Source organism: Manis pentadactyla, chromosome 16, assembly GCF_030020395.1.
Source record: "Manis pentadactyla isolate mManPen7 chromosome 16, mManPen7.hap1, whole genome shotgun sequence".
NCBI lineage: Eukaryota > Metazoa > Chordata > Mammalia > Pholidota > Manidae > Manis > Manis pentadactyla.
In genome coordinates, this window is record NC_080034.1 from 30,097,439 (window position 1) to 30,122,043 (window position 24,605).

Below are 24,605 nucleotides of genomic sequence, written 5' to 3' on the forward strand. Positions count from 1 at the left end.
GAGACACATTACTCTTTTAGGGTTTATCCCAATGTAAAAATCTTTTTCTTATCCAGTTTGTTAGCTATTACACATACCCACATTAAAGATATGCTTGATATACTATGAAGTTTCTAGGTCACATCTTTACACATATGACAAAGCAAATCAGTTTTAATTGTTACTTATTAGGCAATGCTATGGAGTTTTTTCTTCAGCATCTTTAGTTCCTTCTCCCTTTGGATAAGCTTCTCTGGGCTAATATTAAGAATACAAATTACCTTTGCCAACAATGGGCATGCATAACATGTCCACAGCTACCAGTGTGTGTTCCACAAGACAGATCAGGGTGCATGAATAATGGATCATATTTTTCTGCATTACAAAACAAACAAAAGACAAGACAAAAAAACCAAGCATTTAATTATCTTATTCCAAATACATAACTTTAAATTGTGAAATCCTTGTTTAAGCATTAGAAAACTTGAAATGCTAGCTTATTCCTTTCACTTGAAATATCATTAATTTATGCAAGACCCTGGATTATTTAGAATACAGCCCCCTAATTTTCATCCCCCTGAGCAAATTAAATGTCCAGGAACTGTTAACTGAAATTGGAATTCCATATTTAAGTATATCTCATCTTTTGAACGTTTCACACTTTCAGGGCGCTGAAGACTTCCATTCCTTCCAAAAGTCCTGAATGTTCAGTACTGGGATATTCTTCACAGGGTTGTCTCTAATACCTTCAGGACATTTGGGTCACCACAGCCTCTACCAAAAAAGATGTTTTGGCAGTCATGGGGCCCTCCTTAGAGAAGATTCTGCCTACAGACACTCATATAGAGAACAGTCACAATCCCTGTACCAGAGCCAAAGTGGCAGCGAAGCACCCAGGGGCGCAGCCCATGCCCGAGGGGGAAAACAGGGCAATTCAGTCTGCAGTTCTGGTGCTAGTTTTTTATATTTGAAGAAGATGAAAAGTGAACAAACAAGATGGGTACTTGGCTTCCTTTGGAATTTCTTGAATTCTCTATGTAAATTAGTATAATCTTAGAAATTCCATAACATTTGAGAAAGAATCAAATTTCAATGTGCCTTATATAATAGTGCAAATGTCACAGCACAAAGAAAATCTTTTTTGACATAAATTGTGAAAGCATTTGGAAAATCCAATTAAAGCCAGCCAAAGTTTTTTCCTCATGAAATTGGTGAATTTATTTAAAGATTAAATAAAATTGGTGACTTCATCTTCAGCCTGGAATGAGATTTATAAATTGCCTAGCTCAAATAATCATTTTAAAGATGAAGCAGACTAGTCTTTTTTAACTAGGTGCTTGAGAGCCACACTGTGAAGACTTTCCTTACAGAGAAAAAGTAATCTTACCAGTGGGCTTTCAAATCTCCCTTCACTTCTATAATGTGAAAGGCACTGGCTAAATAAATGCTTTGGAAATTCCTAAGACACAGCTCCTACTCTCAAGAAGTTCACTGGTATTGCTGAGGCATATGGACATACAAACATGTATAAGAGGAGACATAAAAGTGTCTGTGGTAGACACAGTAATGTGCAACCTAGCTGCCCCTGCAGGAATGAATGATTTACTCCCTCAGTAGTTGGAAGAGGGCACTAAACTGTTAATCCTCTTTCAGGGACAACTGCTTTGCTCAAGGTAATACCTTTCTGCAGAGTGGCCCACAACCAGTCACTAGTCAGTGCTGGGTTACAAAGATCAAGCCCACCCACATGCCCCAATTCAGGACACCTCTGAAAGACCATCCGGCTCCAGAGCTCCCATGGTGGGGATTAGCTGAGAATTTTGTAAGACTGCATTATAGCTCAATTTCTCTCTTTGCCCAAACCTATTTCCTTCTACTCTGTTCCAAGGCTGACTGATCCCAAGGCTCTCCCTAATAAATATCCTGCATGGCAGTATCAAGTATCGAGAGTCTGCTTTCAGGGGAACCCTATCTGCAATATTATCTCTACTCTAAATCAGAATCTGGCTCAAGGATTGCTTCTCGCATAGGTAACTCATACAAGTGTTCTCAAGAGATTCCACTTTGGGATCAATCCATGAGACAAAAAAATTGTTATTTCAGTGTGTCAGCTAATTTATTAGGACTTTTTAAATATGTTGAAGAATGGGAAAGATCATTAAGTACCAAAGTGTGTTAATGTTTTTTGAATTCCTGTTATTTACCAGCTGTGTAATTTAGGGATGATACTTAGCCTTCTGGAGTGTTTTCACATCTGTCAAATGGGGAATTCCTGCCTAAGATCCCACTAAGCCTATGGAGTTATTAGATTGATAAAATTTCTGTACCACACTAAGTGGTAGTTATTACTAATAGGGAGTAGAGGATCTTGCTATGACTGACCTGGATCCTGAATGAATTTACTTCTGTTTTTTGATAATACAGTTGATCTTTGAACAAATGCTGCCAGGACCATTGCCCTGCTTTCCACCTTCACCTCTTGCTCCTCTTGACACAATATACAGGTAACAAATTGTCTCTGTTCAGGGACCTGAGTTTGTGCTGGGCCCAATGCTGTAAGTGTCATATCTGAAACCATAGGGCTGCAATAAAAAGGTTAGTGTAATTAATGAGCTTAGGAAGTTTCTATATAATCATGTAACAGCAGACTCCAGGTATGTACATATTTAACATATGGTTTTGATGACTTGAATTGCTAGAAGTCTTTCATATGTATCAAAATCATTTCCTGTAATCCTCACAGCAGTCCAATATGCAACACAAAATCCAGACTCTCAGTTAACTAAGCCTAGTGTACTCATTCTTTTATGAATGTCAAGGGTCTTCTGTGTAACATACAATTTTAAGCATACACCAGTTATCTACAGAGATACAAAAATATAAACTCAGACTTCTAAGATTAATTCCTCTAATTAGAAAAATTTACCCATCAATTCTTCTAAATCACTTTAGGATTAAAAGTGTACTTATAAGGAAAAAAAGCAACATCTTCCCCAGTTGAGAGCCACTGGTCAAGAGATTAAAATTTTTTGATTAATTTTTACCTATTTTCAAGAACAGCAGAGGTGGAGGCATCTAGTTCTAATGTCTGCTGAAAGAGTTCTTTGTTCTCATCAATAAAGTGCCGCTGCATCTCAGACATCTGGGCCATGATCTTTTCTCTGCGCAGCCTGGCAATCTCGGCTTTTCTCTTCCTCTCAGCTTTGTCTTTGTCTCTTGAATTCTGAAATTATGCTTCATTTAATTAGTCCATTAGATGCTAAATGCACATTTTTTTCCTCCAAAGCAGAAATATCTTTATTGTAAATACTAATTAAAAACTATTCTATAATCTCACATATCTATACAAGAGAAATGACTTCTGAATTAACCTGTTTTTAAAAAAAAAAAGAACAAAAAAGTTGCTACAACAAATAAAGATAAACAAATAGTGGCACATTTCTTGGAATTTACATTTTTGTGAGTTAACATCAAGTACCAACTTATTGAAGACAAATTTAACTGTTCATAGTGAACTTGCTACAATTTTTCAGTATTACATTTTACTTCTTATACCTCTTCCATTACGGTTCCTTCTGTCTCTGCCACAGGACTGGCAGATGAACTCTCCCTTATCTTCTTAATAGCATTAAAAGTCTAGGGAAAAAAAGCATCAGTTACTTTGAAGCTATGAAACATCAAAACTTAAAGATAACAGATTTAATGTTTCTCACAAAAAGCAGAGTGATGAAAAAAATTTTACCTTTAATATCCACCTAATCATATCTTTGTGGGCTTCTAGGTAGGGAGCATTTTGTAGTGTTTCCAGCATAGCTAATATGCTAGGAGAGTTGTGTGGTGCTTCACCAGGTTCTAAGGTGGAAAAAATAAAAGGCACAATAACAACAGCTAAAACTTCACAGTCCTGGTTACTGGGTACAAGATAAATGAGGTTGCTTATGACGCTATTTGCCCATCCTCTGATTACAGCTCTACTGACTAAAGATTTTCAATACTTCTTGAGAATATGGCATATTGGCACTTTACAAAAAGTTAACAGCTAGAATGCTTCAATCATTCAAAACCAGCATCTTATACCAAATAATTATTTCCCATAGCCTTTGGCAAAATTAAATAAAAACCCAGCTAAAGGTCTACCTGAAATTTTACAAGTCTAAGAAAATAAATTAAGATTTAAGGGTGGGTGCATGTGTATAAAAATTTATCTATTTTGACCTTTGCTTTAATAGAACCTAAATTCAAATTAAAATATGAATTTCTTCCTATATAAATCATTTATTTATTGGAGGAAAAGATATAAAAGTGAGGTCCACAGTCTCAAGAGTACATTTAATCCAGTATTAGCTAATTTAGTTTTAGAGTTAGAAATGTCCAACTACTGATTTTCTTGATTTAAGTACTTCCATTCTGGCAGAATGTTCCTTTTCCCTAAGAGGGGAAGTGACTGAACTATGTGGTCTTTAAAATTCTTCCAGATCTAAATATCCATGGCTTGGGATTAGGAATCTGACTCTAAATAGTATGTTTTAGTTATAGAAAACATTTCAAGAGACATATGGGAATGTTCAGAGAAAACAGTAAAAAGCAGAGAGAGAAAGGAAGAAAAGAAAGGAAAGGAAGAAGAAAAAGAAAAAAAGGGAAAGTGAGAGAACCTGAGATTGCATACTGATGAGTGAATGACATTAGGGAGGTTTCTGTATGGTTATCCTAAAGTAAAAACACTGGAGATAAAGAAGGCCAAAGATACAATGTTAATCCACAGAAAGAAATACTGGCATAGAAAAAGAGTAGGGAAAGGCTGGCACCCTTCTCCAGTGAGGAAGGGCAGTTTCCTCTTCCTTCCACTTACCTACCTGGATGAGGGCAAAAAGGGAAAAATAGAGATCCAGCAGCAAACAGGACTATTCTGCCCACCTCCCATCCCCCCACCCCACAGAACCTAATATTCTCACAGCCATTATTTTTTTAGGAAGAAATGGCAGCAAACACGACACTAAACAAAGTTACAGAAATAATCCTTTGCAATTAAAGAATTCATAGACTCCTACCATATCACTGTAAATTAATTTAGACACCTCAGCCAATGGCTGATTCTGGATCCGGGGCAGGGAAAGTCCAAGATGTGCCTGAGACACCTGTGCCAGAAAGCAAGGTGGTGCTCAAATACCAATGGCATTGGGTCAAAGAACACGGAAGCCAACTGAACAGACTCCCACTGACTGAAATTGGCAATTTGAGGACCAAAAGGAATACTGATTGTAACTGACTACAAAACACTGAATAAATAAAAACTCAAGAGTAATATTTGAAGAAAAAAAAAATTCTGAAATAAAAAAGACTCATTTGCCACCATTACAGGTAACTTTAGACTAAATGCTTATTTTGAAAATTAGTAAAGGAAAAGCTCTTTAGAAGTGAAGTATGATGTCTAAAACAAATGGTTCAAGAAAACATGCAATTATAAAAGCAAATATAGCAAAATATTACCTGATCTATTTTGAATATCATATCATATATATATCTGACATTACATATTGATATTTGATATCAGTTCAAATAGCTATGTGGTGGGCATATGGATGTTCACTACAGCTCTTTCAGCTGTCTATGTATTTAAAATTTTTATTAATAAAATGCTAGAAAAAACACCTCCATCCACAGCCTTCTAAAAAAAGTCACATTACTTTATATAAAATGATAATCTAATCCTGCATAGCTAATTTTCTTATTTTCAGTATGCTTTTATAAGATAACAGCAATAATTTAAAAATGAAATCCTGATATCATACTTTGTTTTTAAAAGTGTATCTGAGAGTTTAAATGTATGTGCTATACTGATTTAAAACTAACGACTTATTATTATTTTCTGTTTATGAATTAAAATTTACGTATTTTAAGTATGTGTAGGCTCTCAGTACTTTCATAAAAATATTATCAGGATCTGATATAGTACCTTTAATACATAGATGAATACATATAGCCTTATAAATGTGGATTCAATATAACCTATTTAGAACTTACATGATCAAACAAAGGAGGTGATATTACATATTTAAAATCACTGATATCTTGAGTTAGTTTAGTAAAAAGTATATACATACTTGATATCTTCTGAGTGAAGGTAAATGTTACTACATGCTCTTCCATGACATTCTCTAAATGCTGTTTTTCTTCTTGTAGTGCCATTCCAATTAAATGTAACACCTCAAATACAATATGTTTTGTAACTTTTAGTAAAACAAAAGTACATATTTTTATAAGAAATAACAAAAAAGAATTCACTATTGAAAAGAGAGAAACTATTAAAGACTAAGTGCAATAAAAACAATTTGGAGAACTAATTTTTATTCAATTCAAACTCTAAGGTTCATTTTCTAATAAAGAATTCTCAGCAAGGAACAAAAATTTCTATTTCAGTTAGGAAGAAAATGAAATATGGCAAATTTTTAGGGTAAGTTAAAATTATTACCAGATGTGACCAGGAATTCACATAATATATAATTTTCAGTTTTGTTCCATCTCTACCACAGTCCTAAAAATCTTCTAAGAATCAGTGGCCAAACAATTAGAGCTGAAAGCATCTATCACATAATTAACTGGTCTATAATACTACCTAGTTAAATTTCTAAGGCCTAAAAATCTCGATCACCACAGAAAGAGACATACTTGTCTCTCTAATGTCACATAATTTATAAAGATATCTACAGTTCTTCAGCATACTTGACAAAAAACTCTTAACTAGACTTTTAAGAAAATATGTAACTATACTGAATCTATTTGCATTTTTCTTGCCATTATCCTGATCATCCCAACTTTTGAATGAGATATGTGTGTGGATATGCAACTTGCTCTACACAAAGAAGCTATATTGCTTGTCAGAAACTTGAGGAACTAGGTTAGCCTGAATGACAAAGCAAATGGTAAATTTACATATGGTAAATACTATTCTCTCTTTTTTCCTCCATCATTTCCCACAAATCTTTTCCTCATATAATACTGATGGTCCCTCATGCTTTTTTATCTTAAAGGTATGTTTGTAAATGGGGGGAGGTGTAAGTATACACATGTCTTGGCCAATACAAAACTTGAGACTGCTGAGACAATGGACAGCAGTTTTGGAGGAAGGCTCTGGAAGAATGCTGGCTTTAATCTGAATCCTGGCTTCACTGCTTTGAAGCTACATGCCCTCAGGGAATCTCTCTAAACCTAATTTCACCAAAAAACCCAAAACAGTTTCCCTTTAGAGTTTTGAGGATTACAAAAGTGCCTAGCACAAATAAGGGAAAGAGTATGCTGATTTTATTAACTGAATAATTTCTATTATGTTACCAGTTAACTAACATGGACAAATTAAATTGAATCCTCACTGCAAATCACTTTCTCAACTATACAATGGAAAAGTTTATTTACTTATAAGGGTATTTTATGAATTCATTAAAATAATAATTTAAGAATGACATACATTAAAGCTATAAAGTAAAATATAAGCAAGGTTCTAGATTTGCCACTTACTAACTATAGGACTGTAAATCTCTGAATTTCAGTTTCTTCAGTTGCAATATACGGATATTGATGAACTCACAGGTTTTTGTGAGAACTAAATGAAAAACATTTGTCAAAGATAACACATTATATAAATATCAGAGTACTGCATAAATAAAGACATATCAGGACCAGTCAATGAGAGCCTGGCTTGCCAACAAAACCAAGGTAGTCACAACCATGTAGTATAAAAAAATCTACCTGGCTGTGATTTTCATTGTCAAACACAAAACTACAATATGCTGTATTTCAAATTAAGGTAACACTACAGTACATTTTGTTCTGTTTTCTGTATACAGATACTAACAAGAGTATTTTGGTTTTTATTTTTTGGATTATTTTTACTTTAAAAAAATCCATTAACATATAAATAATAAATGTCTTCAGTCCTACCCTTTGCAGCATGGACTCAGACCAGGCATATCCATTATGTTCTACAGCCCACTGCAGTATTGTTCTCATGATGCACAGCATGACATCTGACTGTAAAATGTTAATCAGACTTGCAAACAGAGGGCAGAATGGAGGTAAAACTGGAGGTGGAAGAGCTAAAAGTAAAATTATTATTATTGTTATTTTGGTAGAACATGCTTAAAAAAAAGAATTATCCCTTTATTATATACTTTGGTCAGTCTTCAAAGAATATTTAAGCTGTTTTTTTTTTGCCTTCTCAAGGTCAATCAAATGCATAAAAACAGCTACACAAATACCAACAGTAAAAAAGAAAGCCTTTCTTTCTCCTAGAAAGTTCTTAAGATCTGAGATAAAACCATTAATCCAGAGGTGACCCAGTACAGACCATTTCCGTGTTAGGATATTTATTAGTCCTTTGAATGTTCATTTGGAAAGCTTATATTTAAATCTCTACTTCACCAAGGATAATCATCATAGTCAATAGAAAATAATGCTTAAAAAGTAAAAGAAACAGACATGAAAGTTTTTGGAAAAATTAAAAATACCTGTATCTTCTCTATTTTGTCTCTTTGATTTCCGCTGAGCTTCCTCTGCCTAATAAAAAAGGAAGTAATTTGGACAGGGAATTAGTAATTAAAAACAGCCAAATATCCAAAACAAGTATCTGATATAAGTTAATCTTTGTCTCATTATCTTCTGATTTTCGAAGATTTTTATCCTTAGTTTTGTAGTTCTCCCTAAATTGATGTATCAAGGTTAATTCTTTTTCCCCACTAAAAGAATTCCCCAGTGGGTTCTTTCTTGCTTTAAAATACAGGGGAAACATGTACAAACAAAAACTTATTATGGTATAAGATTTATGACATGCATCAAAAACTAAACAAAAGCTTTACATTCATATTTTATTTAATGCTATTTACTGAAAAGGTATTTCAAGGGTAGGCTGCTAAAAGGCAAAATTTAACTAGCTAAGAACGATTAGGAAAATTCCATAAATCACTATGGAAAAGCATAATGTTGAGTAGTAGCAATTCTGAAATGAATGTAAAATGTATGTATTATATATATATATATAATACATATATATATATATATGCACAGAACACTAGAGGGAAAATCCGAGTGTTAGTGTTGGTGTTATTACAGGTAATCTGTATTTTCTCCTTTTTATAACTTTTTATAGTTTTCAAATTTCCTACAGTAAAAATGTATTCTTTTTCAATCTTTGAAAAGCAGTAGAAGTTTTTTTAGGGGAAAAAAGAAACCCCAAACCCCAGTATACTTTTAATTTCCCCAATTACCTTGGACTGCTCTGCCCTTGAAAAGTGATAGAAATACAAGTTGAACTCTTTGGCACACTCTGGTTTCAGTTCATACATGCCTCGTCCTGTTAATCCAGGTTTCCTATGAAGATAAAAAGGTCCTTAAGCTTTACTGAAGCCCTACACTAATACATGAGACAGCCAGAGATAACAGAGTAAGAAAGCAGAGCTCTCATACACTGCTGGTGGTATACACTGGTACTGTTTTCTGTGGATTAATATGTCAATCTACATCCAAAGCTCTACGTGCACCCATTTTATCTAGCATGCCCATTTCGACTATATGCTACCTGGACAAGTGAATGTGATGGTCACTGTAGTGGCAACAATTTAAATTATTACAACAGGGAATAGGTTTTATATACTAATGGCATTGCCAAACAACTGAACACCAGTAAAAATGATGTTAATTTCTCTATGTTGACATGTAAAGATGTCTCTGATAAGTTCTACTAAGTGGGAAAAACTAGGTACATTCTTAGGGTTTAGAGAATGTCTTCAATATTTTTTTTCTGTATTTTCTCTAAAAGCACGCTTTATAATCAACAAAAATAAAGACATTGCCATTGAGGTGGGAGCAAGGAAAAAAGGGGGATTAAGAATCTACCTCGACAGTACAGCAAGAAAAATATAATTAATGACTCTGTAACATCTTTCTACATTGATAGTAACTGTACTGGACGGGGTGAGTATTTAATAATATGGGTAACTGTTGAAACACTGTGTTGTATATTTGAAAACAATGTAAGATTGTATATCACTAATATTAAAAAAAAATTGGCATTGCAAAAAAAAAATCAATCTTAACAACTTTAAGATATAAACTAGTTTATTGATTGGGCAACACAATGGAGATTAGAGAAGGCAGCAATCATATTACAAATGGAAACAAAGGAAGCACTTTTAAGAGTGCATTTACTTGGGTTAATTTCGATTATCTTAAATTATCATACACAAACACCTATTCTGAGTACAACAAAAACTCTTATAAAGCTACTTTATATTGCTGAGCACAGGGCAAGACCATAAAAGTGAAATGTCAGTGAGAAATCTAGTTCAGAATTATATTTCTGAAAGTGTCAGTGTCTGAAAGCAACAATTTCATTCTCAGTTTCATAAAGGGAAACACTCATAAGAAAAAGGAATGTATAAAAAAAATTTGAACATGAAAAAAATAGCAAGTAAACTCACTTGAAATGGGCAACTGCTTCAATTACACTCTCCATGCCAGTCTCCTTGTTCTCCTAAAGGCATAGAAATAAATGTTTCATGTTAGTAACAGTATCTGCTAGCATTTTGAACACTGTGGTTTTATTACATTTAGTCTCACAGCAACTTACTAAAGCGGACATATTATTATCCCAGTTTTTATAGATGAGAATTGCATAATTAAATAGAATGATTAGTATACAATCAGGGAAACTTATTTGGTAAGCTAGCACTCATTCATATTGATATAACTGAAAACAAGTCACTACCATATGAATCAAGGTGATAGCACAAAGGGATTAAATTAAAAACACAAAGCACACACATTTAAACAAAACTTATGTAAGATAATTTGTAATATTTTATAAAATAGTTACACTAATTTCTTATCTATTTTTAGTAAAATAGCATTTCACAAATCATATCCCATTCATAATAGGAATTAATAGGATTTCTGTGAATAAAGAATTCTCTGGTCAAAAATGTTTGGTGAATATAATTGTGATCACTTTGAACAAGGTGTATTTTAAAATGCTGTTTTATATTTTATTCTTCCTTATTTTAAAGTCTAAGTAAAAGTAGAACTGCTTCCTCATCTAACAACTCAGGATTCATTTTCTGAATTAAAAAGTGTAAGTTTTTTATCCTGACTGGATATTTAGTGATTTTATGAAATTATTAATTGTTGGGTTTGTTTTTTAGGTATGATTATGACATATGAGTAGACAGGTTTTCTTATAACCCTCATCTTTCAGTTGAGTTTCTCAGCTGTGCCACTACTGACACTGGACCAGATGATTTCTTGTTGTGGGGACTGCCCTGAGCATGCAGGATGTTTACCCATCTCCCTGGTCAGTGCTCACTGGATGCCAGTAGTACCACACACCCCGAGTAAGCAGAATTGTCAAAGGGTCCCTGGTTGAGAGCTTTAGATGTACACAATTCTGTTTACAGATGAAATGGTAAAGCCTGGTATTCTCTACAAATAATCCAGTGGGGGAACAGGGATTAGTGGTTGGAGTACAGGTAAAACAAGACTGCTCACCTGTTGAAGCTGGTGATGGGTTCATTTATGCTTCCTACTTCTATAGATGTTTGAAATTTTCATGTTACAAAGTTTATAAGAAGTATTACTATGCAATAAATACAGGTTTAAATCCCAGAAGAATGCTGAACATTAAGGTTGAAAATTTTGATCTATGTTTCTGATTTGGGAAAAATTTTGTAAAGTCTCAATGAAAATAAAGTCCTTTCCTAGTGGTTAAGTGTTGGCTTTCTAAAAAGCCCCAAGGCTGAAAAATAGTTAGCTGAGGAACTTAAGATCCTGGGAGGAAAAACAGTACAATTAATCTATGAGTGCCCAGGTGAGTCTTACTCTATTCACTACACTGAGAGAGAGAGAATCTCTGCATACTGCAGAAGGAAAAGGCTCTGGAAAACTTTCTCACTCTTTTCCTCACTAGGTTATAAAGCATTATCTCTACCCACTGTAACTTTTTTTATTAAAGATATTGTAACAATCTCTCTCTAAAGGATACATAAATTCAGATTTAAGGACCAGGTTTCCTTTTATTCAGCACCCTTAGCCCTTTCAAGGCTTCACTGTAAAAGATTCTGTTTCTATACCAGTCCCTAGTATTCTCTTTTTCTAATTATTTCTAATAAGAATGACTTGAATTGTACATGTCTTATATTATAGTTTTACAATTGTGGAAAAGGTGTACAGAAGTAAATCTATACATACTAGACTAACAGGGAGGGAAGGATTTCTATAATTTTCTTTTAAAATATGTAGTTACTTACATCTTCAGGTAAAGACTTTACCAATTCACTATGAGCCATGGGTTTGATGCTCAACTGATGGATAATCTCTCGCTTAGTTTCCTCTGTAGCATTTACTTGTCCAACTCCAGGACTAAACCTCTCTCCTGTCAATGATGAAAAAGTATATACACACACATTTAACATAATCACAATACTTACGTGGTATAGTTTTAATCCACGCAACACACTCTATTTTTCTTTTTGCATGATGTGAAAACAATGACTGTTCTGGCAACAAGAGGAACAGGAGCAGCTCCCAACCATACTTCTGAGTCTCAGATACAACAGGTGAGGGAAGGCTTTCGGCAGGAAGAGAGAACTCTAGATGCTATTTTGAAAGGATGGGAGCAGAAGGTGGGGAGGGATCAGATGTGGTTAAGAACTGGTACAGCAGTAGCTGCATCAGTAGCTTAGGGAACTGTTCTCATGCCATCTAACACATGGCAGCAGCAAGGGAGCGTCTTCCTCTGTCCTTCTATTTAGTGGGAAATAAGGTATTACCTTCTGAGACCTTCATTGGTATAACCTCCTGACAGCAGCCAGCCAGGGCTTTCTGCTCTATGGACCGCAGAGAGTTTAATATAGCAGTGGTGGTGGGAGAAGGTAAAGGATAAAAGAATAAGAAAGATGAAGGCAATAGGACTGAAAATAAAGGCAGTAAGAAACCTGCATCTACTAGCCATAAATCTCTATTAAATTGGCATTATAATTTGAAGGCAAGATGACACTTTTGCATCACAAAACCATGGAGGGAAAGATAGTTAAGATACACACTAAAAGTAAATAGTTTCTTAATATCCTAGTCTTGCTTACTGAATTCTCCCCCTTTCCTGTCACAATATAGGTAGGTCACGGGGAAGGCAGTACAGCACAGAAAAGACAAGTATTGACTCTGTAGCGTCTTACTATGCTTATAGACAGTGACTGCAAAGGGGCAGGCAGGGGTGGACTTGATAATCTGGGTGAATGTTGAAACTACAATGTTGTTCCTGTGAAGCCTTCATGAAATTGTATATCAATGACAACTTAATTAAAAAAAAAAAAATTCTCCTGCTTTCTTTTTTGCTCCAAAACAAAGACTCTCCCAGTTTATTATGTTTCAGCAGTTGTACCCTCTCCTTTTTCCAAAGCACGACAGTGTGTGGTTACTCTCAACATTAGTTACCAGAGGGGAGAAAAAGATGATCTGCTAATCTCTCTTCCCTAAAAATGAGTAACCACTCAAAAGAAACAGTTCAGAAATTCTGAACTATTTATTATCACAAAAGCCTATATAATTTATAAATGCCTCCAACAATCCAAACTTACCAACAAGCATTATAATGAGGTACAGCATTTCTTCTATTAGAGTATTGTTTTGCTGAACTACATCCTGTAACAAGTGGAGGGAGATGAAGTTCAGAGACAAGAGTACAAATACTGTATTATCTCAGATGTTTAACAGAACCCAAAAGAATGACAGATGCTCCTTGAATGATGTGTTGTGGTCTCATAAAACATACTCTTACCTTATGGGTAATCTCAGAACTAAACCTTTTTCCATAGTCTGGAGTACTGAAAATCTGATAGAGTTCGAAGCGGCTGAGCATTATCATCAGGAAATGATTTGGATCCATCATGGAGACACCTGTCTTTTTTTTTTTTTTTGAGATAAAGGAAAAGAGGAAGGTCAAAAGATCTGTTAAACAATTAGTAAGAGATATTTTGGTTGTACAAGAGAAAGCAGCCTACTTGTTTACCAATCTTAATCAAAGAAACCCATTTAGCCTCAATCCCAACTTTTGGTAGTTACAAGTCTGGACAGGAATCTAAGCTGGTAAAAATGTTTATTTTTACATATCAGAATAACATCGATTGTGTGTTTTCTTTCCTTTTAATACTTTAAATTAATTGTATTCCTATGAAGTCAGTTCTGAAGTTTGACTTCTAGGTTCTCTTATCATTGTCTGGTGTATGGACTCTGAGAGAAATGTGGTATGGCCACTAAGCTTCTACTCTTTTTTACACATACCATATCAGTTCTTATTAAGAACCCTCAAACTAATTTTTATTGATAAAAACTGTATTAACTGAAGTGACAACTTTTAGATATTAGTTTCGATTCTCCTTTAATTCCATTAGTATAAATTCTGAATCAACTTGGATTTTTATTTTGAACCAACAATTTTTTCTTCAGATTTACATTATGTAATTTTTCTGTAATTTCTAAATCTATTCAGCAATAATATGGAAAAACTACTATGTGACGACTATTGTGTTATGCACAATGGACAAAAAGGGACCAAGATACAGTTGCCATGTTTTAGTGAAGGGGACAAAAGTAACCAGGCAACCACAATCCAGTTATGAATGCTATGGGGATAAGACACCATGCTATGGGCCCTCCCAAAAGGGATATTTAGTCACATTTTAGTGTGTCAGGGAAGGCTTCCTGGAGAAAGGGCCACTAAACACTAACACATGCAGAAAATAAGTTACTAAGTAAATGGAAAAGGAAGTGAGTGGGTTGGGGATTCTACAGAACAAAAGAAATAAATGTGCAGCATTTAAGACTTAGATGAGAGCATGGCAATCTGAGACTTTGGAGACAGAATGGCAATAGTTAAGTATTGTAGGGCTTAAAAATCAGTTTAAGGGTTTTGGGTCTTTAACTATAGGACAAAGAAGAATGAACGGCTTTTAGGTTTCTGGCTCTAACAACCCTACAGATTGTTGAACAATTCACCAAGGTAGAGAACCCAAGATAGGAAGAAGGTATGGGGGAAGTAAGAGGAGTTATTTTGGATATGTTAAATCTGAGTTGTGTGCAGGAAATCTAGATTGAAATGTTCTATAGGCTGTTAGCCATAAGAGTCTGGAGCTTAGTAATTAGAGCTAGGCTGGAATTATAGATTTGGGAGTGATCATAAGTGATTTGATTCCATGGAAATAACAAGAAAAACACTCCTCACAACCTTTAAGTTTAATGCTTTTAATTCATTACCTGAAGCATTACTATATCCTTGTCAAACATTTCACGTCTGCATTTCACATTATGGTAGTAATAGATCTAAAAAAAAAAAAAAATTAATTATATTGGGTAAATAGGCTTTTATTTGTGTAGTTCCTCCTCTCTCCACACCCTAAGAGTACGTGGGTTTTGTGCTAGCATGTGACATGTGTGCATGCGTGTGTGCGTGCACACACACACACAACACAGTATGGTTCCCTGATAGTTAACACTACCTTTTATTTTAGTATCTTAGTAATTAATTAGAAATTTCCAGATTACATTGGTCATTCTATGGCTCACATTTTGTAGCCAACTTTCTGGGTCTCCCAAGAAAGTTGTTTCAGTAAGGTTGATAACTACCAAAATGGGGAATTAATAAAAAAGTATACCACACCTTGCTGAGGTTTAAGAATTAAACCTCAATTTCAGAGCTGAACAATGGTACTTTACCTCTTAATCCAATTTTACTTAAGTATATGAAATCTTAATTCTTATTATTGTAGTTTTTAAAATATCCAACTTTGTTCTAAAATTAAGTTCATTTCTACTTTTGGTATTACTTTTTGACAAAGTACAAATAAAAGTTCTAAAAGTGAAGGGGTATGTGGGAGGGACTTGGTGAAGGGGGAGCCTAGTAAACATAATGTTCTTCATGTAATTGTAGATTAGTGATATCAAAAAAAAAAAAACTTTTTGGTTTACTTTTACATTTATCTTCTCAAACAATTTTAATAGAGATACTGTTTTCAATGACTTAAGTACATTGAGAATTACAACCTTCATAAAAGTCAAGGAATGAATTAAAAACTTTCTACAGAATTAAAAAACACTTACCTGGTTTACTAGAGAGAACCCATTTCTTCTCCACATTCCTGCATGTACTTGGGCACATAAAACAAGACATCTAAGAGGATGTTCTATCAACATGGGTGGGCTAAGTTCACTCTGTATAAACAAAAAAAAACACACACAAAAACTTCAACTCCATAAAGAAGACTGGCTGATAGGGACAGAGGCTTTATATAAAACACAAGTTAAAGTTATTTTAACGTACTTCTATGTGACACTTAATTTTATGTGTCAACTTGGCTAGGCCATGGTACCCAGTTTTTTATTAAACCAGTCTAGAGGTTGTTGTGAAGGTATTTTGTAGATGTGATTAATATTTAAATCAGTAGACTGAGTAAAGAAGATTACTCTCAATAATGTAGGTGGGGCCTCATCCAAGTGGTTGAAGACCTTAAGACTGAGGTCCTCCCAGGGATGAAGAAATTCTTCTAGATTGCCTCTGGACTTCAGATTGCAACATCAACTCTTCCTTGGGTCTGTAGCCTATTGGGCTGCCTTGCAGGCTTATTTCAGATTTTCCAGGCCCCATAACTGTGTGAGCCAATTCCTTACAATAAATCAATCTCTTTCTGTCTTTTTCTCTCTACACACACTCTCTCTCTTTATTGGTTCTTTTCTCTGGAGCACCCTAAAAAAGTTTGTTTCAAAGTTATTTCAAATACATGAAACATAATAAAGAGGTCTTTACTTTTAAATGTTAGTACTACTTACTAGAGGTAGGTGCTCTGGAAATTTATATGCCACTTCACTTTTGCTTAATAATACATGCAAACCTGCATGGAAGAATAAACAAAAAGGTATTTCTATAAGAAAAATTCATTTCGGAAAAAAAGTCTGAAATATTCACTCAACTTTACATCTAACTTCTTTTCTCTTTCTCTTTGAGAAGGTATCACATTACAAACTAAGATATAAAAATGAATAGCATCCATGAATGAAGCTTTTCAAATTGTTATTTCTCAAGAACTTCTGCATCAAAGGTACATTTAGAACTAGAGTCTTAATTACATATATCAACAACATACACTGACGACATTTTATAGAAGTAAATGTTAGACAAACGTAGCAAAAGCAGCTCTATCAACTATTAAAAATCAAAGCAATTTATAAATGGTATGTAAATTTTAAGAGTCATATTTCTCTGGGCCATGGAGTTTGTTCTCATTTAAAGTATAGTAGAAGAGACTGATTCTTTTGGCAACTGAACAGAGAAACTGGCCCTGGGATTCACTGTCTGCACTGATCCTGACCTCAGAATTAAGTTCTCTAGGACTTCCAGTTTAGGATTGAAGCCTCATTAGTTCCTAACTGCAAAGGGCTCTTCTATAGCTCAACCTTAGTTAATTTTGTTAACTAAGAATTGTCTAGTTTATGTTGTCTAAACAGAGAATGGTTTTTATAATTAATCAATAGATAGTGGCCACTTGGTCAAGCCTAGTTTGAGGCTTTCCTTGTGCAGGAAAACCTGCATTATGAATCCCATCCTAATAACTTGTACTCAGCATTTGCCACTCAAGCTCCATTGGCACACACTCCAGGTTGTTCTTGAACTGTTTTGTGTGTGCTTACTTAGCTCTCCAAGTACAGACTGAGCATTCAGGCCAAAATTTGTCAAATACAGTGAGACAGAATGCTCAAAATTGTTCACTGAGATTTGAGGGAGGAAAAGATGAAGGCAGAAATTAATACATTTTCAGAGTATTGACTATTGTCCCTGTGGATAACTTTCATCAACAGCTTCCACTCAGATTTTTAAAGGTAGAAAATATCAGCAGCTGAGTTGGAGACAGGACCCACTTTCCTGTACTCTAGTTGAATACTTTTTACAACATGATGCTGTCACTTGCCTATGTTGAGGATCAATAGTTCAGTATGCGCAAAGCACTTACAAAAAAAAAAATTGGGCCTGAACAAGTTATAGGAATATAAGATTTCCTCCTACAATCACAATTTCATTCTAAGTATTTATTTGTTCCTCTAGTTGACTTTCAGATGTCTAAGTTATTTTAAATCACCATGATTTCAGTAACAATCTACGACTGCTGGAATCCAAAAGACTATCAGTAGGATAATGCAATAATTTTGGAACAATGAAACAAATCCTTTCAGAAATGAAAGAGGGATCATTACTACTGATCCCATGGACATCAAAAGGATAAAAGAGGAATAATATGGACAATTCTATGCCCACAAACTTGATGACTTAGATGAAATGGACCAATTCTGTGAAAAACACAAATACCGAAACTCACACAAAGAGAAGTAATCAGAATCAGCCTGTATCTATTAAAGAAATTGAATCAATAGTTAACAAACTTTCAAAAAGGAAAATATCAGGTCCATATGGTTTTACTGGTGAATTCTACCAAACATTTAAGGAAGAAATGATGCCAATTCTCCACAGTCTCTTACACAAACACACACACTTTCACATCATATTGAGTTACTGTGCCACATACTTGAGATAAATTACAAATTCTGCAATAAGTAAAAATATCTACCTTTAGAACTTTTCCTTTCTACTCTGAGCTAAAAATGGGATTAAAGGGAACAACAGTTGTGTGAGCAGGATAAGAATTCCTGCAATCAAGAAATATGGAAGGAAGCTGTGCTGAAATGAGTTGGTAGAGATGAACACGTGCATATTCAAAATTTTTGACTGATGCAAGGTGGCAGCTTCAAATATTCTACCAAGTATAAATGGCTTGTAATTCTACTACTTATTGCCTTAATTTGGGACTCACTCTTGATCTGCTGCTTAAAAAGGTTATGAATAAATGAGTGAGAACTAGCTTAGAGGGAGAGAAAAATCTAGAGTGGTATCAGTTTATTAGCAATCACTTAAGTGATGGACTGATTTGAATTTTAACAACACAGACTTGAAGCAGGGTTGAGTTAAACCTAAAATGTGTGCTCTCTGCAGTTAAGAAGTCTGAAGAGGCAAGCACTATGGTACAGTCATTATGAATATGGCTTCTGGTGCCAAATTAGCTCAAAATTCCTACTCTGACTCTTTCTTGAATCAAGACACTAAGCAAGTCATTCCGTCTTCCTGTCAGTGAAGCAAACAATAATACCTACTTCATAGGCCAATGTGATAAATAAGCTAATCCATGTAAAACTCTCAGGACAATGTGTAGTGGGTATTCAATAAAAATTAACCACAAACAATTTAAAAGATAATTTCAGGACTCTTTTTCAGGGAGAATTGCTTTACCTGCAAGTAAGCGAGAAACTGGGAGGTGAATGCTAACTTTTTCTTTGGAAACACAGTATCTGATAGTTTCCACTGAGTGTCCACAAATGCTTAATGTGATTGGCTGTTCACCATCAGTAAAACCACCATGACACTGCATCAATACAGCAAGGCATTTCTTGTAAGCTTCAATCAACACTTTTTCCTAAAAAAGAGGGTTTTCTGTAAGTTACTCAAAAGATTGACTTTCTACAACATTGAATCAAAGCACCTAAATATGACGACGAGTAAGAATGTCAAATATCAATATGGGCAACATCAAATTCAATCTTCCTTCACCAACTTGGTCCCTCTCCAGCGCCCCAGTTTAAAGACATCTCTATATAGCTGTCGGAATCTAGAAGTGATTCCAATAATACCCTCCTTTCCCTCATTCTCTATTGTCCAATCTATTATTACCAAGCTGGCAATTTCATCTTGTAAATTTCTCTCAAACTCTGCCACTGATTATCTTCAGTAACTCAAAGGAAAGCCAACCACCTCTCTATTAAATTCCCTGTTTCTATTTTTGCCCCCTCTATCCATTCTCCACAGAGAGTAATTTTTTTTTAAATGTGAATTGAATCACATCACTTTTCTGCTTGGTAGTTTCTAATGGTGTCCCACTTCAATTAGAGTAAAATCCAAACTTTCTACAGCCTCCAAGGCCCTTCAAGGTCAGGCCCCTGTTCACTTTTTTACCTTCAGCCTCTGTTCTCCAACCAGAGCCTTCTCACAGCTCCTGGAACAACTGTACTCCTTACCCACAGAGCATGACGCAGCTATCCCAGAGTCAGGAATATTCTTTACTCTTTGGTCAGTTACTCTGACACATAGCTCAGATCTCATGGAAGCCTCCCCTGACCACTCAACTTGCATAGGCTTTCATCTAGACTGTATAGCCAAAGGGAGGCCAAAATAATTTCAAGATACAGAACAAAGGTAACTAATGGCAAAACATTATTTTTGGATAAATTTATAAATTATTCTTTTTATAAGCTCAAAATAGAAGAGAAAATGTGGGTTTTTTTCTCTTCTATTTTCCAAGTTATTTTCTGTAAGGCTTCAGAATTTTAACTTTTATTGAATTTATCAGTGACAGAGTAAAAGTATGCTGTTCTATGAGCTAAGCATCACCACTATCCTCTCCAAATCTCCTCAAAATTTACTTAGGAATCTGTTTATTGCCCGCCTCCTCCATTTATCTATTTCCTCACCCTAGAAGAAACTCACATCTAAAGCACACCAGTCCTGCATCATTGAAATGACATGTGTTAATTTCATTTGTAGCATGAAGGCTGCTTCCCACTCTGGTTCCATTTCAATATGTTGTCCTACTTGACGTGTGATTGGATCCATTCCCTTAAAGAAGTGAAAAGATTTTAAATGAATTAAAATTACATTTGTTCTCTTACATGGAGATAAGATATAATGTAGAAGAAATATATATTGATTACAAAAACAAAAAAGTTTTAACAGGAAGCTTCAAGTAGTATGAGAAGCCCAACTTCTTAAATTACCATGTTTATATAACATTCTCTAAAATATAAATTAAAGAATTCCAGCATAGAACAAATTACTTTAGAGGCAATCTTGTATATGTTTTAGACAATAAAATGTATTCTTCACTGCAACAAACCAAATTCTTTTTTAGCTCTATCATCTACAGGAAAAATTGTTGTTTCTCTGAAACTTTACTTGACAGGCTTTTAAAATGTTATTGAATTTATAGATCTACTTTATAATATACTAGAATAAAGTTTTCATAATTACTCCTAATCTGCAACTAAGTTTTCATAGAGACTGAAAGAAAGTAAAACAAGAAAAAGGTAACAGCTTTTAATACAAAAGAATACCACTTTTCAGAAGCTAAGCCTCACACTACCCTGGTGCACCAGAGCTGATTAAATAGAAAATACAGGATATCTTGAGTATTCAAAATGACCAAAGTAGATATTGTTTCTATAGATGCAAGAACAAATGCATAAGTCTTATAATAAATTAAACACCTATGAACCATTACCTGACACAGGAACTAGAATATTTTCTAAAAACAATAGTTTAACTTTGCTGCTTATTTTCTTAAGAAGGCCAGATGGCTACTAAAGGAATCATAATGGTACTACTCAGATATTTTGAGATGTCAGCTATCAGCTTTCTTCTTACACTTAAAACTAATTAAATATATCAGTTGATTTCTGCTTTTAGATTCTATTTTGTATATGCAGGTATTTCCAAAAAGAGAATTAAATAGAGGGGAGAAAAGTTCTGTACTTATTATATAAATGGCACATCAAAGAAAGAAAAGGAGAAATGGAAATATTTTAAAAAACCCCAAATACTACAGTTTTTCAAATAACTAACTTGACAGTATTTCCGTGTAAGCATATTTAAAAAACAAACTCGTAATCCCGAAGAAAGAATGTGTATAGTAACCAAAAGAGTAACAAATTACAGAAGAATAGTAGCTGCCAGAACCTTTGCTGGGATCTCATTTGTTTTACACCTTTCTAAGAGCTAGAGCTTCAATTAAAGAGAAACTTCTTTGGCCCAAATTGTAGCCATCCAAATTATTGTTTTGGAAATGTGCCCAAAATGAAAAAAAAATGCATACATAGAAAGGTGTTCAATGAACAAAAAGAGAAGAAAAAGGAAAGTGAGCATTTCCCTTTTCAGTTAATGCATACCTGCATACATTTGAGTAATTCCAAAAAGGCATCAAATCCTTCTAGGAACTTCTGTCTCAGATCATCTGACCATTCAGTCGGTTTGCTAATTAACACATACCTGGACAAGATAAAACCAGCAATTAATACATGGATAAGCACTGGCATTTTACAAGTTGCAACTGGTTTGATAATTAAACAAAAGCTTACTTGAGATCTAAAATAAGGCTCTGAACTCTCTTAAACTTGAAGGCTTGTAAAGAGGTATATCGTTCAAACTGAAATCTGCCCTGGGCATCTCGATGTCTCAAATGATCCATAAAAGTCTTAATGATAATGGTCATCAGGTTTTCTTCTGTGATGAGCATTCGAGCCTAAAACAAAGAGTACCAGAATACATAGTAAACAAACCTATTTACTAGGAAGCTTAAAAAAAAAAAGTCACCAACATTGGTCAGCTCTTTCAGTTTAAAACTTTTCCAACACAATATTATAATATTATAATATTATAAATGCATTATGGTGTATTGCTAAATAACAATTACTTATTCCAACTGCCACATGCATGAAGCAACAATTATATCATGGAGAAAGATGCCAGAATGTTAGAAGACAGATCCAAGGCTCATTATTCAAAGACAATTCAGGGTGGGGGTTCTGAATCAGGCTGCAAATTTTCCTTAACTGAGACATTTAGACACCTACAATGGTATGGTATAATTATTCTAGGATCCAGAGGTTATCACAGATTCTGTAGAACTCAGTATGAAACTGTATTACCTATTAATCTTCTTAGTTGAAATCTATTTTTTGTTTTTATTTCTATGTATAGATATACATTCCTATGCATTTTTGAATAAGAAAATATATTAAAGTGATGCAAGAACAACAGGTAAAAAAGTCAGTCTGCTATTTCCCGAGGTCCCCCCTTGCAAAGGTAATCTCTGTTAGGGGAGTTTTTCTGGCATAACCTTCTAGAGATGGTGAATGTGTGTATAACAGATCATATAGGTATATCTACACACATATATACATTTGTAATACATGGATTAAGTGTTATTAAGTAGATATCAGTATGGACATGTATGATTGTATCTACCTTCCCCCCAAAGGATATTATAAACAACATTCTGTACTTGTTTTTTCAGTTGATATATTTCAGAGATTGTCCCATATCAATTCATACAAATCCCTTCATTCTTTTTAACTACCACCAGGTATTCTTTTCTTTCATACTTTATTTAGCCAGGCTCTTCCTGGTGAGACATTTGGATTTTTCCACTCTACGCTATTTATTACAAAAGAATACAGCAAAGTATCTACTGTGTACAGCTGCGAGGATATTTATCAAATCATTTTCTACAAGTGGAATTACTGGGTTAAAGTGCATGTACATTATGATTTTGACTGATACCACATTATCCTTTCAAAAAAGCTTACTAACTTGTATGTCCATTTACAATGTGTGTCTTCTCCCTCATGTCCTCAGTAACATAATGCAACTTCAAATATTTTGATCTTTGCCATTTTAATTTGCATATCTTACTATGAAGGAAGTTGAACATTATTTCATAACAATTTGCATTTCCTTTTCTGCTTCAGCAAAGTTGAGAGGTCTACTATTACTTTGAATACTCCCTTATTACTCTGATAAGCCTAAATCTAGGGTATTACTGGTGCTGGGTGACTACTTACCTTGTTCTCACATTAGTCACTATCAGGTAATTAGCAACATGGAAAGGTGCATCATAAAGTATGGCAAAAAATGCAGATTATAGATGTTACAGAATTGTATCCTAACGTATAATTAAGTTATAAGATCATCAGATAAGGAGAAAATCTATATAGTTGAACTCTTTATTGAATTACCATCACATTGCCAGGACTTAGGCTTCAAAAAGCTCAAAAGTCAACAGGATTAATTTCTGTTAATTTTCCCAGACAGTGAAGACTCAGGTTAAGTTTGAAGGAGAAGAGGTACTGTTGACAGGTTAAGTAAGAGGATTTTCCTTTCTGTTTTTTGTTTGCTATATTAGCTGATTTTGAGGAAGGTAAGCATGGTGCAACCTCACTGACCTAAGACAAAACTCTGTAGAGCCTGCTTACAAGACTTAAAAGGAGTAGTAAGAGGAAGTCTGGCAGAAAGACAACTTACTATTGGTGTTATATAAATTTCACCAACCAAGGCACTTATATAAGCATTTTCAGTTTCAGATGAAAGTTAAAAGACATGGATGACCATTAGTACTGTCCCATTAAAATGGAGTTATTCAGGCATTTCTACTTCTAATATGACAACTAAAGAAAACACATTTTCCAAGCTTATACCAGAAAAGAAGTGCTAGGATTTATCACCTCATGCCTAGATAGCTGCTAACCTTTCAAGAGATATTATCTAACATTATTATACAGGCCTAGTATCTAGTCAATCATTCTAAAAGTTACTTAATTTTTATGTCTACAATCCACTTACTTAAAAAAAAATACTGCTACTTACCTTAATTAGTTTTTATTCATTCTATGTAATTTGTATTCAATATTGTATTGCAAAGCTCACTACAGATCTAAAAGCA

The 24,605-nt window shown here is 34.3% G+C and overlaps 1 protein-coding gene across 8 annotated transcripts in view; it reads right to left on the minus strand.

Annotated features, from left to right (window-relative positions):
• Positions 1–24,605, minus strand: part of UBR2 (ubiquitin protein ligase E3 component n-recognin 2) — a 117,842-nt gene that overhangs the window by 25,699 nt on the left and 67,538 nt on the right. For 6 of the 8 annotated variants that reach the window (XM_036907211.2, XM_036907212.2, XM_036907210.2 and 3 more), the window contains 20 exons: positions 22,243–22,406; positions 22,054–22,153; positions 20,600–20,728; positions 19,349–19,532; positions 16,843–16,904; positions 16,117–16,227; positions 15,274–15,339; positions 13,799–13,921; positions 13,599–13,662; positions 12,270–12,394; positions 10,449–10,501; positions 9,237–9,339; positions 8,481–8,529; positions 7,915–8,069; positions 6,081–6,183; positions 3,722–3,831; positions 3,535–3,615; positions 3,024–3,202; positions 2,362–2,561; positions 261–354 (listed from right to left, as the gene is read on the minus strand). In XM_036907211.2, coding sequence (XP_036763106.2) covers positions 261–354; positions 2,362–2,561; positions 3,024–3,202; positions 3,535–3,615; positions 3,722–3,831; positions 6,081–6,183; positions 7,915–8,069; positions 8,481–8,529; positions 9,237–9,339; positions 10,449–10,501; positions 12,270–12,394; positions 13,599–13,662; positions 13,799–13,921; positions 15,274–15,339; positions 16,117–16,227; positions 16,843–16,904; positions 19,349–19,532; positions 20,600–20,728; positions 22,054–22,153; positions 22,243–22,406 — 2,255 coding nt within the window. Of the gene's footprint in view, positions 1–260; positions 355–2,361; positions 2,562–3,023; positions 3,203–3,534; positions 3,616–3,721; positions 3,832–6,080; positions 6,184–7,914; positions 8,070–8,480; positions 8,530–9,236; positions 9,340–10,448; positions 10,502–12,269; positions 12,395–13,592; positions 13,663–13,798; positions 13,922–15,273; positions 15,340–16,116; positions 16,228–16,842; positions 16,905–19,348; positions 19,533–20,599; positions 20,729–22,053; positions 22,154–22,242; positions 22,407–24,605 lie in introns of those variants that run through there. The other 2 variants (XR_005029199.2, XR_005029200.2) reach the window with 2 other exon arrangements.